At 38.2% G+C, this 15000-nt stretch overlaps 1 protein-coding gene across 1 annotated transcript in view; it reads right to left on the reverse strand.

Annotated features, from left to right (window-relative positions):
* Window positions 1–15000, reverse strand: part of LOC115230806 (contactin-3) — a 47434-nt gene that overhangs the window by 18210 nt on the left and 14224 nt on the right. Inside the window, exons 2-4 of the mRNA XM_029800933.2 lie at window positions 8520–8682; window positions 3233–3375; window positions 776–910 (exon numbers count right to left, since the gene is read on the reverse strand). Of these exons, the coding sequence (XP_029656793.1) occupies window positions 776–910; window positions 3233–3375; window positions 8520–8682 (441 nt within the window). The remainder of the gene's footprint in view (window positions 1–775; window positions 911–3232; window positions 3376–8519; window positions 8683–15000) is intronic.

Consider the following 15000-nt stretch of genomic DNA (forward strand, 5'->3'; position numbering starts at 1 on the left):
TCTTCCTAGTTTCTTAAGACGCTTCTAAACAAGGAACCGCTTTTACACAAACTCTTCTTGCGATACAATTAAGAACAGAAGAGGCGGAAGAAACCCTTCACGATTTCCAGTTCTTTTTGTGTTAAATGAGTTTTTCTCTTTCTCCTTTCTAAACTAACCCCAACAAAACAAGAGTTTTAGTTTCACTTTCACTTTCAGGAGTACACGTGTATCTTGGAGTACTCTCTTTTCTGTCACCATTGTTTTAATTAAAGCAGGTGAAAACTTTTTACACTTCGCACTTGTTATGTTTTCTTCCTATTTAGCAACAAACAAAAAACAAACAAACAAAATAATAATATTACATTAACATAACTTCTCAGTCATATATACGTGTATGTATGTATGTGTGCATGTATGTATGTATGTATGTATGTATGTATCTGTGCATGTATAGTTTAGGACAATCAGTAAGTTGTCATAATAGGATTCAGAGTTTCAAATGCCGGCTATTAATCTCATCGGCTATTAATGACAATAGACGCTATAAAAAAACTGTTTAATAAAAGGGAAGTTACTCTAATAGGTAGGAAAAAATATAAAAGATAAAAAATACACGCAACCATATTCTCACAACACATTGACATGAAAACCTCCTGTATATATATATATATATATATATATATTATATATATATATATATATATAATATATATATATATATATATATATAATATATATATGTGTGTGTGGTGTGTGTGTGTGTGTGTATGTATTTTTAGAAACTTTCCCTTACCATCGTATATATAGCGTCCTTTTAACCGCCAAGACACCACCACGGCAGGGGTGGCATCAACCACACATCTTATCAGGCCGGAACTGTTTTTTCTCAGTATTTGAACCGTAGGACAATCAACGTAGATGATTGATTCTGGAAAAAAAAATATCGATAATTGAGACCCTGACATGGTGAGGGTGGGATTCGGGTGTGAGTGGAATTTGAACGAAGACAGAGTTTGGTGAAAATAGAATTACCCAGTGAAGTGAACCGGGGTAGATTTACTATTCAATTCCATTTGGTGATCGATACCACGAGATTAAGAATCCCAAAGAAGAAATAAGTCAGCTGATCGATCACTAATCAGTTAGCGAGATCAATTATTGATTTTTCCCTCCACTAAATGAATTGTAAAGGGAAAGTAAAAAGCTGAAAGTGGACATTAAACTGGACAAAGAGAGAATTCAGTAATTAGAACTGGCGAAAATATGTCCATCACGTGGTCACTGTGTTGACCACGTACTGGAATCAGGAGCAGGTTTCTTGTTGACTTATTGAACTGTTGGCTTTCAGAATCGATTCAGCATCATCGTAAGAAGTAAATATTCTAATAAGTCAAAGACGGAGCCTTTATAAGTTCGTTTGATATGCTAGAAATAGAAGTAACATCGTCCACGAATCACATGCTACTGTCTTGTGATGTATCTGAATCAAAAACAGAATGGCCCATGGCTAGAATGCCACTGATCTTAGGTTCACTAGATCCGAGCTGACCGAGAGTTAAACAACAAGAGCAAGAACAACAAAGAGGCACACATCTGGCATTGTTGTCCTAGATACACTTTGTCTGAATAAAAGACAAGATGGCCGTGACAGCAACACTTTTGTACATAAGTCGTATTTATCGTTCGAGCCGCCATAATAACTTCAAAGATGAATGGTTTACTTCCGGTTGACACGCAAAGCCAGTATTTTTGGCACCAGAGGGCGTTGTCGACAGCGTCAACTGCAGCTCGATCTAAGCATCGGAAATTGTTACCCGAACATTTCCTTGTATTTACTTGGTTCAAGTTTCCACCCCAAAGTAATTACAGGTACAGGGAGGTTTGTGTAGTTACTGTCGCTCAGTAAATAACACTGGGCAGCATAGACACTGCCTATAGTACCGACTTACAGCTGAGTAGACTGAGCCACTGCTGCTATGGTCAAATCGATCGAGTTAAGTGGAGAAAGGGGGTGAACATGGGAGAGAGAAAGAGAGGGGGAGAGACATACGTACATACAGACAGACAGACAGGAGAAGAAAGAAAGAAAGAAAGAAAAAGAAAAGGAGCGATGCGGGTGGCGAGGTACGATCCATTGATCCGTCAGTTGGTAGGATAGCATACTTACCACGTGATCTGTAACGTAATAAATGAATAAATTAATAATCACAGTTTAAACTTCGTTCTGATATATAATTTCGTTTGATGTAATTATATTTTGATGAGTTTTTATGTCTCCCTTTTTCAGGAACAGTTGGAAGTATTGGTGAGCTGTCATAAAGATTAAAGTTGTTGTTGACCGACATGGAGGACTGGAAGGTATTAGAATATAGGGAAAAAGTTAGTTGTATCATGGATGCTTCGTGCCGCGTATCAAAATGCCGACATCATGGCTGCAGCTGAAATATCTCTGAACACTGTAGAGGTTGTAAGATGTGACGTAAGCAGCTGCAACGATGACTGTAAAGCCATGGCCAGCAGCAGCAGCAGCAGCAGCATCAAGGGACGCAGCAGGCGTTCTGACGGTGACGTCATGCTTCTCTCACAGCATTGAACAGAGCCTGAGGCTAAATTCAGGTGGCCATACGAAGCTGTGGAGACTGTGGTCAATCCCTGGCTAGAACGGATTGCTGCTAGAATGCCATGTGTGTGGGAGCGGGATACGGCTCCTTGCCATATCTCCAGAAAGAGTCAGAAGTGGTTTTCTGACAATTTGTACGACTCCATCGACCCCAATTTCTGTCTTTTAAATTCTCCCAATTGTAATTCCATGGAATTACTTTGCGTGGGACATGATTGAGAAAGACACCAACTGCTCTGCCTGCAAACACCAAGGCCGAGCCGGTGGCCAAGATCAAGGAGGTGTTCTCGGGGACACAGTGAGGAACGCATCCGCCAGGTTCCTTCTGGAGCTGTTTGAGGCTACGGGGGAGGCTAAAGGCGGCACCTTTCAGCAAACAGTTATCCCCCCCCCCCAGCAATAATCCAATCGATTCTTTTTGATTATTTAAAATAGTTTTATTTTTGGATGCGATATTGTGTTTTCTTTTCGTTTTATGCAAACTGCCAGATTTTGCTTGAACACCCTGTAAATGCTGACAGATGTTTTATGTCTCCGTGGACAGAAAGCAATGATTCCTCTACATTAAAATTCCAAACACTTAAAAGTGAATTGAACCACACAAAAGAAATAAACAGTGTCTATACTCACGATATACATTCAGATAAAAGTGCTCTTCCTCTAGAATCTTCTTACGATGACCAGTGGCACGGCAAGTGAATCGGCCAGCGTCTGACTGTGAGATATTGTTTATATAGAGGTGTGATGTGTAGTAACCTCTGTTTGTTGATAACCTTGACAAGAAAAGACGTAAAACATGGGAAAATATAAATAAAAAACATAATACAAAACGGTAGAATGAATAAGCTTTAACCCAAATCACTACAATTGTTTCCGTGCTTTATCACCAGCTGTTAATTGCTAAGTGTTTCACATATTATACATAGTATTGTATTAATATGATCCAGCAATAGCTGTATACCAGCACATCATCAGGTGAGTGTCTTTGAAAGTATCTGTAGAAGAGATTCAGAAAACACGTTATAAGGTTATTAGCCAGATGTTATAAATATAAATATATGTATTTAACTGTTGGTAAGGCAACAGTATTTCGTTTTGTAACTATGATATACTGCTAACTATATCATACGTTTACATGTCAATACTGTGTTTAACTTTATGTTAACAGCGCTATGATTTAATTAGAATTTTTATAGAATTCAGATCCAACACTGTTGGACATTTCGAAAACAAATACGTCTATGTAAACCATGCGATCGAAGATAAAAAAAAGTAAGTAATGGGTGTACATGAATATTTCAAGGATTATTGTCCTTTCATCAGCACCTTATCTAACACACACACACAACACACACACACACACACACACACACACACACACACACCACACACACACACACACACATTATTATTATTATTAATGAAAGGCTCCGATTTCCAGGACTCGGAGTTGTTCGTTTTCTATCATCAGCTGGGAAACCGATCCTGATTTTTTGGGGGGATATCGACCAAAGTTTGAAGATAACGCTTATCCTTATATTCTTCCATTAATAAACCTTTGTGAACGACACGTGCAATATACAGAGTCATTGTGTGTAACCCTTGGTAGTTCTCTGATAGTATTTTCCTAATATTATTTTTCCTACTGTTATACTCATTTCTACCATTATCATTACCATCAACATTATTACTATTATCATCTTTACTGTTTCCAGTGCTATTAATATTATTACTACAAATTATTATTACTTCTGCTATTATCCCTATTACTGTTATTAAATGGGTTGGCTAAATTTATTTGACCATTAACTTCCTTATATTACGTGCTGCTGTAATTTCGGCTTAGTGTTTCGTAGTTGAATTGGTAAATTTAACCGTATGTCTGTTAAATAACATACCATATTTACTTAGTGGTGGGAAATGCTTGTCCAGAGTCGCGAAAACATTCCTGGTATATTAGTGGCTATTTGTGCTCCTTAAGTGGCATTATACCCTGTAATCTATCTCCAGCAGGCCCCCCGTTTTCTAGGATTATTATAGTTACTATTTCTTAACATATTCCCATTAATATAGTTATTAGTAAATATGCTAGGGGAACCATATTTGCACTCTTAATTCGAGTTATATTATTTTTATTTTCATTACAATATTTAAAATCCTTTTATAAGAACCACCATTATCATCTCTATTACTATCCACATCATTGCTACCATCGTTACTGTTACTATTATCAATAGTATTATTATTATTATATTATTATTATTATTATTATTATTATTATCCCTATTAAAATTCATAGGTTGCTTAGATATTCTAAAGGTTTTATTAACATTAATTCTACCCTCGGGGCTCAAACTGCTATTCCCGCTTTTCATATCCCTCCTTCCATTAATCATAGTTCGTTCCCACTTACACTTCTTCTTTCTTTCATCCTTTCTAATTTCAATAGGGCTCATCCTATTTCTCTCCTTGTTAAAGTTTACCTTAGTCTTTTATCGTCATTGTCATGGTGATCGCTATCGTTATTCATAATTCCGTTCCTTCTCTATATTCTTATGTGTGTCTTTAATCGCATCATTAGGAACACAAAGTTTTTTCCCCCTAACAACCAGCTTCAGCCAAGGCGAATTTATAGTATTTCTCGTTTTGTTTAGATATTTTTTCATTAGCAGATAGTTTAGAGATTTTAAGGGAGACACTCCTAATATATAGACAGACAGACAGATAGATAGATAATATATACATACATATAATCAAGTATATACACACAAACACATACATGCACACACACGCACATATGTTACTACCAATGCAATCTTATACACACATTAGTGCAGTATTACACATCACTACAATGTTATATACACACCAGTGCAATGTTAGACAAATCCGCGACGTCCAGAGAATTAATCCTGTCTAAGCTTCTTAACAACAAGTTGTCGGTGGTTTAGGTTTAGAAAGAAAGATTACACTGACAGCTTTTTGTTGTTTTAATTCTCTTCCGAAGAGAGTTTCGTAAAGAAAGTAGAAAGAACATTAACAGCCTCTCCACACACACACACACACACCACACACACACACACACACACACACACACACACACACACAGACAAACACACTCCCTCACCCAAGCACCCTCCCATCCAAAACCCCAACCCACACACGCACGCACACACACACACACTCACCCCACCCGCCCACCCCACACACATTAATCTGAAACCCTTCATGCGATATACAATCGCCGAATCTATCCAAACGTGAACCAGTCTGATGTTGATGGTATCCATATTGCAATAATATGGAGAACAAAAGAGAAGCTAAAATTTCCTTCTTTCTTCTTTCTCTGGATCGGATTGGGATTTTGTCGGCATTTCTGGCAGCAGAACCAACCACTGGAATTAAGACTGTGCCATTGTGCCACCCAGCTTACTCTACCCCGTGTACTTTTTCAATGAGGCTAATTTGTTGCTGCGTCAGATGAAATACTTTGTTAGCCTCGCTTGGTTTTTGTTCGGGTTCCGCGTTCAAATCCTGTCAAGTTCAATTTTGCCTTTCAGCCTTCTGGGACCGGGTCGATAAATGAAATACAGGGGGTGGCCAGGCAGAATTGCTAGAGCTCTGTTTGTCTCGGTTCGTGGAGTTCTGAGTTCAAATCCCGCCATAGTTTACTTGGGAGACAGACTTAGTCAGTCGCCTGGTTTAAAACCAGCACTTGGTACCTCGAATACCTTGTGTACCTGGGTATCTCGGGTATTTTTAACTGTGCTCACTCTGTTGCAAGCATTCAGACTAAGTCTTCAGTTTTACGGGACCGCTCTCTCTCTCTCTCTCTCTCTCTCTCTCTCTTGTTTCCACCATTTTTTGCAAGCCCTGACCAAGCAATAAAAATGTCAAAAGATGAAGTGCAGTGACAGCAGCCATTTTCAAAGCGGACTCCAAGACAGGGGGGGGATTTAGTTAACCTCAAACCAGAGAGTTGGCGCCAATGCTTACCTCAGAATGAATTTTGCCAAAATACGTAAATACCAGGTGGTGAATGTTAAACAATGTGATGCATTAAGTCTACCATACAACAACAGTAAAATTCATCCCTATGGGCTTTCGTAGTTTCCATTTGCCAAATTTCCTGGACAATGGCGATAATATATTCATGTATAGCGTTAAAGAGACTGGATGGTCACGGTCTGGAAAGCTCTGGTCATAGGTCTGTTCGGTCAGATTTGACCTTGGGCTAAACAGCTGCAGCAGCAACAGCAACAACAACAAGAAGATGGAGGGGATAAAATATTTGGGAAAGGAGTGTGGGTAGGGGTTGCGTGGGGGTGGGGTGGGGCGAAGGGAATCAGCAATTTATAGGATTACGCAACGCTAATGATGATGATAATGATGATGATGATGGTAGTGTTGGTGGTGGTGCTACCCCTAATGAAGATGGCGGTGGTGGTGGCGGCGGTGGTGGTGGGTGTCGGAACCTTTCACTGGGAATCGATATCTGATAAACAGAATTCCTTTCAAAAGAGCAACAGGAAAAAACTGTATTTCTTTTTCATCCAATTGTGGAGGACGAAAAGCAAACAAGACAAAGCAAAAAATATGAATGAAATATAAATAAAAATAGAAGAAGAAAAGAGAAAAGAGAAAAGCAAGAATAAAAGAAGCGGGACTTTGTTGAATGTTGGTTAATGTGGACAAATGGCGACATTAACGAGAACCACTTAGTCACATGACCAGCAGAGATCGATATATTTACCACTTCGATATACAACGCTCCCATTCTCCCATCCTCCCGGCTTGATCAGAACTCAGACAGGAAAGAATCGCTGAAGGTTTTTATGTAAGGCAGGGGTTTATATATATATGAAGATAGCAACAACAACAACAACAACAGCAGCAGGAGCAACCATGTTATCAACAACAACAACAGCAACAACATAAAAAATTGCATAAAAATAGCAACGAGAACAGCAACAACAATAACAACAATGCCAAACACGACAACTACAACAATTACAATATCAACCACCTCCATCACCACCACCACCACCACCACCACATCCACCACCGCTACTACTACTACTACTACCACTACTACTACTACTACTACTACTACTACTACTACCACTACTACTGCTGCTACTGCTGCTGCTGTTGCTACTACTACTACTACTACTACTACTACTACTACTTCAACGAGCAAAAAAAAACAGTTGTAGCGTGGTCAATAGCCATACTGGAAATAAGAGCAAAATATCTTCCAAATCATATCCTAACGTCTCAAAAGTGGAAGGACACTAAAGATGGAGGTTCGATGGGATGGTCGTGACAAGAACGTCTCTATTCTACACATGCTTATACACCGACTTAAAATCACCAATGCTTAAGACACATCGAGCCAAGTAAAATCGTGGCCATCCTCACAAACAGGCGTCACTTTTAGATGTGCCGGTGCCACGTAAAACACGCCCGTGCCAGTGGCACGTGAAAGGCACCCAGCACGCTCTGTAAAGTGGTTGGCGTTAGGAAGGGCGTCCAGCCATAGGATACGATACATTGAGCCTGGGCAGCTCCTGTCAAACAGCTCAACCCATGCCAACATGGAAAACGGACGTTAAATGATGGTGATGATGATGATGAGGAGGAGGAGGAGGAAGATATTCACATACAACTGCTCATACCAGAGAAACTGATTGTAACTGGAAGTGCCATCAGAAACCGGAAGGTCCTTCCACATAATACACCAACGAATACATTCAGCGATCGCCCACGAACTAAGATACTTCCCTCCCAAACACACCCCGTATCTACACACACACACACATACACACATACAAATACACATACACATACACACACACACATCAGCACTCACCCATAAAATTGACCTTAAACCGGAAGTACCGCCAATTCAACTTACCTTCCGAAAGAGGAGTCGATCTCTTTTCCTCCGGGAGTAATCCAAACAAGTTTCGGTCGGTTTCCGTGTGGTCCTGGGCCCAGGGCCATACAGTTCAGCACCAGATTTGAACCCAGAGGTACAAGCCTTGTTCTGTTGGGGAATACAACCAACTCCAGAGATTCTGTTGAGAGAAACAATAACAATTTAAGTTCAAACTGAAATTCGAACCAGAAACAATTGTAAGTATTTATTAAGAGAAACACTAAAACTACAAAACCGCTGGAAATGGGGGCGGTGGGCCTCATACATTAGTCATTTGGCGTATTTCATTTGATTCCCCAGTTAAGAAATTCCTAACATCACAATCTCTCCCAACATATTGGCTTCTATCTTCTTTGCTATAAGTTTAGTGAGTAGAATCGTTAGCGAGTCGGACAAAAAAAAACTTAGTGGCATTTCGTCCGACAGTTTACGTTCTGAGTTCAAATCTCGTCGAAGCTGGTTTTTACCTTTCATCTTCTCAGGGTCTTTTTTTCCTTTAGGTATAATTAGTTTGAATTTATATTTGGTTATTATTGTGGTTGTTTTTGGAGTTTCTGAGGTCACTTTGGGGTTATCATTACTTGTAAGATTTATTCGGTTGCATGGTAATGAGATTAAGGTTTTATAAATTATAAGAATATTAATAGGGGTAACTGGGTACTGGAGTTGATGTAATCGGTTTCACCCCCGCTCAAAATTGCTGGTTTTATGCTAAGATTATTATTATTATTATTATTATTATTATTATTATTATTATTATTATTATTATTATTATTGAGTGAGAGAGCTGTGCATGCCATCAAAGTGACACTGGGGTAAAATATACGAAGCCCAGTATACCTATCATGATTACCCCTCTGATAAAGGTACACTAGGCACATGCATCACAACCATATGTGCGCGACATGGTGATCTCATATCAAGATAAACAGCACATGACCTTGTAGATGGGGCCCAGTTAGAATTTTCTTCTGGTTGAGTAGCCCATCCCGCTCAAAAGGTCCCTGAATAAGGATTGTTTAAGGATGTTGAACGAACCACCCATGTTTCCAAAGGTGAATTATCCAGACCTCTAAGAATTCCTTTCAACACAGGGCTATAATGCTCCCCCACTTATTATTATTATTCGGTAGTTTTATTTTTATAGCGTGCTTTCACTTCACTACCGAGCGCAGCTCTGTGTGCCTTGGGTATGTGCTGTGATTTGTTGTGATGCTCTGATGGTTATTGTATGGAAAGTGTTCTGAGTAGGATGTGTGCAGTGCCTAGTAGTGCAATTTTCTGTATGTTATATGTGTTTGTAAGTCCTGGTGTTTTTGTTATGTATTTGTCTGAATATTTTATTATTATTATTATTATTATTATTATTATTATTATTATTATTATTATTATTATTATTATTATTATTACTGAAGGCGGCGATCTAGCAGAATGCTTAGCACGCCAGGCAAAATGCTTTACGTTCTGAGTTCAAATCCCGCCGAGGTGGACTTTGCTTTTCATCCATTTCGGAGTCGATAAATTAAGTACCAGTTAAGGACTGGGGTCGATGTAACCAACTTAACACCTTTCTCGAAACTGCTGGCCTTGTGCCAAAATTTGAAACCATTATTATTAAATTGCATAAATAAATAATAACTATTATTAGCAGCAGTCGTTGTATTTGTTGTTGTTATTGTTGATGTTATGATTGTTGTTGTAATAATTTTATGAATGATTTCTTAATTAGTAAAGAAGCCTTGGGCTTGAAGTAGTTGGTGTTCTTGATTGATACGTAAAAATAGAATGGCTGAAAAACACAGAAACAGATCTTTCGCTCCCACCACCACCCCACTCTCTCCCTCTCTCCCGCCAAAATATCCCCAACTCCACACCTGATACAATAACCGTAATTATGAGTGTTGATGAAATTAATTAAGTCATTAATGATTTAATCAAAAGACAAACAAGAAAGCGAGAAGAGACAAAGATGCAACAACGAAGAAGATGATTTGAGAAAGATGGGAAAACAGACGTAAAACGATGTCGAAAGAATTCCCTGGAGTCAAAGATTGTCTGAAATAGACGTGAAGAATTAAAATATTCTGTTTTGGTAAACAGCTGTGATCTTCGACAGAAAAATAAAACCATTTAAGTTTAGTTATCAACAAGTTTTCGAGGAAACGTGTGAAAAAAATATACCGCTTACGTTAACAAAAACGTATAAATAAATATGGAGGATTTGAAGCAAATATCAGGAAAAAAAACGTTATTTGTTTATAGTGTTTATCATCTTAAGTAAAGTTTGTTGTTATAACTTAACGGTTTTTAGTGTAGATATGACTGCGTGGTTAGAGAGATCGCTTCGCAACCACATACTCATGAGTTCGCCACAGAATTCGAGAAACCAGCTTTATGAGAATTTATCTTGAAACTAAACTTTTAATTTCAATATAAATCCATGTCCTCTACATGTATTGAGCACTCCTTTCTCCCCCATTCGACACAGTGCAACACACTCACACGCTATGGATGAGAAGGAATGACCTGAAAATAGAGACAGAAGCAGTTATATGCGCAGCTCAAGAACAAGCGTTAAGGACTAACTATGTGAAGTGCAGAATTGACAGCACTACCGACAGCGACAAATGCAGAATATGCAGTGAGAGGGGTGAAATGGTATGGCACATCGTTAGACAATGTGGCAAGAATGTTCCATTGGGAGCTCTGTGGAAATCACGGCCTACAAAGAGCAAAGATGTGGTATGAGCAAGCCCCAGGAGGAGTCACTGAGAATGAAGATTGCAAAATCCTGTGGGATGTAATGATCCAGTGCGATCACCTGACCAGACATTAGAAACTGGACAATGTTGTGGTGAATAAAAAAGAAAGAATGTGTATGATAATCAACATAGCATGCCCTGGTGACAACGGGATCGATGTGAAAGAAGAAGAAAAAATAAACAACTCTGACGATTTAAAGTGGGAAGTACGAAGGTTGTGGCCAATGAAGAGAGTAGACGTGATACCAATAGTAACTGGTGCACTTGGCTACCAACATGGGACTGAAAAAGATTGGTGTTGCAAGTGTGAATGTAGAACACCTACAAAAATCAGTATTGCTTGGAACTGCAAGAATTCTTCGCAGGGTTCTTGAAGCATGACCAGTAAACAAGTGTCACCTTAGTCTGCTGGCTGTGGACAGCTGACACTTTCCATCATACCCGGCAAAATAAGCTATGAGTTTTCATCAAACAACAACAACAACAACAACGTGATGAAAATTAATCAATATTCATTATCACCATGTAAATATCAAATAAGTAATTAACTTTCTAATTAACTAATTACAGAATGTTTATAAAACTTCCTGTTAATTTGCGAATATTTTTAACTGGTTTTGTTTTTATTGGTTGGAATCACAGACTTAAGAATGGGAAATTGTTAAAATGGTAAATATAGGAACTTGTTTCTGTTCTTGACATTTTCTAATGTAGGAAGGTGTTTGCAAATGTTTACTGGCTGGGAGACATGTAGTAATAAATGCAGAGGTACATTAATTAATGAAGGGTTATATTAATACTGAGACATGTAGCAGAAAATAGAAAATGTTAAGACGTGTAGCAGTTAGTACAAGAAAATTTTAACCCATGTAGCAGTATATAAAGGGTCGTGGGGATTTTAAGACATGGTGATCCATGTAGCAGTATATGCAAGGAAATGTTAATGCTAAAACATGTAGCAAATAGGAAGTATTCATGTTAAGACATGTAGCAGTAAATACGGAAGAGTGTTAATTCTAAGACATTTAGCGGTTAATATAAGAAGGTACTAATGTTGAGACATGTAGCACTAAGTAAAAGGACGCATTAATTTTTGAACATGTAGCACTAAATATGTGAAAGCATTAAGTCATGTTGCAGTAAACAGAAGCAAGTATTAATGGTGTGACATAGCATAAAATGCAGAGGAGCATTAACTTTAAGACATGTAGCAGTAAATATGAGAATGCGTTAATGTCGAAACATGTAGCAGATGGGTGACATTAACTTGCTGCTCTTCCACGGTGTGGTTTCATGTAGTCAATACTTAGAACAGTAACTGCAGTGATATCAAAGTTGTGTCGAAGCAAACCATTTAATACATTCATAATTAAACTCGTAGTTGAAGGAGAATAAATGTCAGGAAGGAAATAAGAGAATTTGATATTGGCGACTTTACAATAATAACTCATTTATGATCGATCATAGCGGAGGGGGTGGTGGTGGGCTAGATTGGATGGAACTCTGTCATTAACTATAAGAATAATGGACTTAGTAGCAGAAACGTTTTCAGAATTCCAACTCATTAGTGATCATTAATAAATTGGTAAAAAAAAACTGAAGGGAGTGTGGGAAGTAGACTCGGACAATTATCTGTTTGTTTTAATGCCATCGGTACTGGATTACCAAATTATATAACGAAAAGGAAGCCAGCAGACGGAGAGATTAAAATAAGATAAGAAAATGTGTTTCCTTCTAAGACGAAAAAAAGTCAAAACGAAAAAGAAAAACAAAAACCAAATCGAAACTGAAGAATAATCAATAAAAAATAGCAGAGTGGAAGCTGGAGTGGAATGGACTGGTGGAAAAATAAAATAAATAATAGATGGGATATTAGCAAAAAGAGAAATTAAGAAGCAAACTCGAAAATGCCATGTTAATAAACTGTCAATCGAGATGTGAATTATAAAGTAAAAGAGTGGTTCGGGCAATTATTGTCATATTTACGTCGCCAGGGGAGAAATTATAAAAAATGTCTTCAGATTCGTTTTTGTAATTTAAATTGAGAGCATTTGAACTTGGCTACACAGGAAGCAATGAAACCGACACAGACCGAGTTAGCAATGGTGTCTGTACGGGTGTTGCTATATGATGCTAAAAATAAGAGCTGAGTCGTGCAAAAGTTACATTATATGGTGTTGTAAGAGGAAGGATAGGTTGGATAACGTGTTGTTGGATGCACACTGCTTGTGTCATCTCTTGTGAAAGGTAGGAGAGTCCAGTTTGCTGGACATTGTTGTAGAGCTGAAAAAGAAGTAATTTCTACTCTTCTCCTCTGGAAGCCATCTACTCGCAATAGCAGAGGGCGCACACTCTCCTACCCTGATGTAATCTCCAGGGATACAGGCATCCAGCAACAGGACCTCCGTAATGCTATGATGGACCGTGAAGTCTGGCGTAGCATGGTAAATTCCATTGTCTCGACCACGGTCGAACAATGATGATGATTGAATAAAAGACGAGTTGATCACGGTTAGAACGGCTTTGATCAAAGGTTTAACCGCAGGACAGTCTCGTGGGACAGGACTATTCTGGTTAAACTACCACAAAAAGGAAGGACATATTGGATAATGTAGTCTAAGGTACATCGTGGCAGAATAAAAGATAGAATGGTCACAGCTGGGACATCTTTGTTCACATATCCACTGGTTCAAGAGTGAGCTGGGTCAAAACAACAACAACATCCTGAAGAATATTATCTCTGTGGCAAACGCGAGGAGAGAATTGATGACGTGATGCAAAACAGTAACCGACGTTAGATTGGTTGATCCAAAGATAAACAGATTCAGCCTTTCTATACAGTTAGCTGCCTGCCTCCCTGTGTGTATGTGTGTGTGACTGCGGGTATGTGTGTATGGGAGAGAAAGATAGAGATAGACGGTGTGTGTGTGCGTGTATGGATGTTTTTATGTATGTGTCTATGTGTGATTGTACTACAGTTTTAAAGTTATGGACAGGCGCTGTGATAAGGACGTTTATCAGCTGCCCACGTTTCCAAATAAGGGTAGTATAAGGGTAGTAATGTATGCGGGTATGTATGTAAGTAGGCATCTGTGAATTTCTGTACGTATGTATGTTTGCACGTATGTGTGTATGTGTGTATGTATGTATGTGTATTTTTTGAATGCATATATATATATATATATATATATATATATATATATATATATAAGTTTATGATGTATGTATATATATATATATATATATATATATATATATATATATATATATATGTATACTTATTACATAATGTCTACACATACATACATATATATTTATCTAGAAATATATACATACAGACATTCATACATACATACATACATACATATGTGTGTGTGTATATGTGTGTATGTGTGTGTATTTGTATATGTATGTGTCTATGTATGTTCTTTTAAGTATAATTTGTGTATAAAAGCATGAGTATAGCACAATGGCCGCAATGTTTTCAAGTTGTCGCCTTCTCTTATATTCGTTACTCAAGGAAATCTTATGAGCATATCCTACCCTGTACACACACACACACAACACACACACACACACACACACACGCCTACGCAATGACACGTAGACGAGCAGACGCTTGGCATGGCCTCTGGTCCCTCCTTGTCCTCTTCTGAATTTCTGTAAATACGCACACATACACGCAAGAACAACAA

Source organism: Octopus sinensis, unplaced genomic scaffold (genome assembly GCF_006345805.1).
Source record: "Octopus sinensis unplaced genomic scaffold, ASM634580v1 Contig16426, whole genome shotgun sequence".
NCBI classification, from domain to species: domain Eukaryota; kingdom Metazoa; phylum Mollusca; class Cephalopoda; order Octopoda; family Octopodidae; genus Octopus; species Octopus sinensis.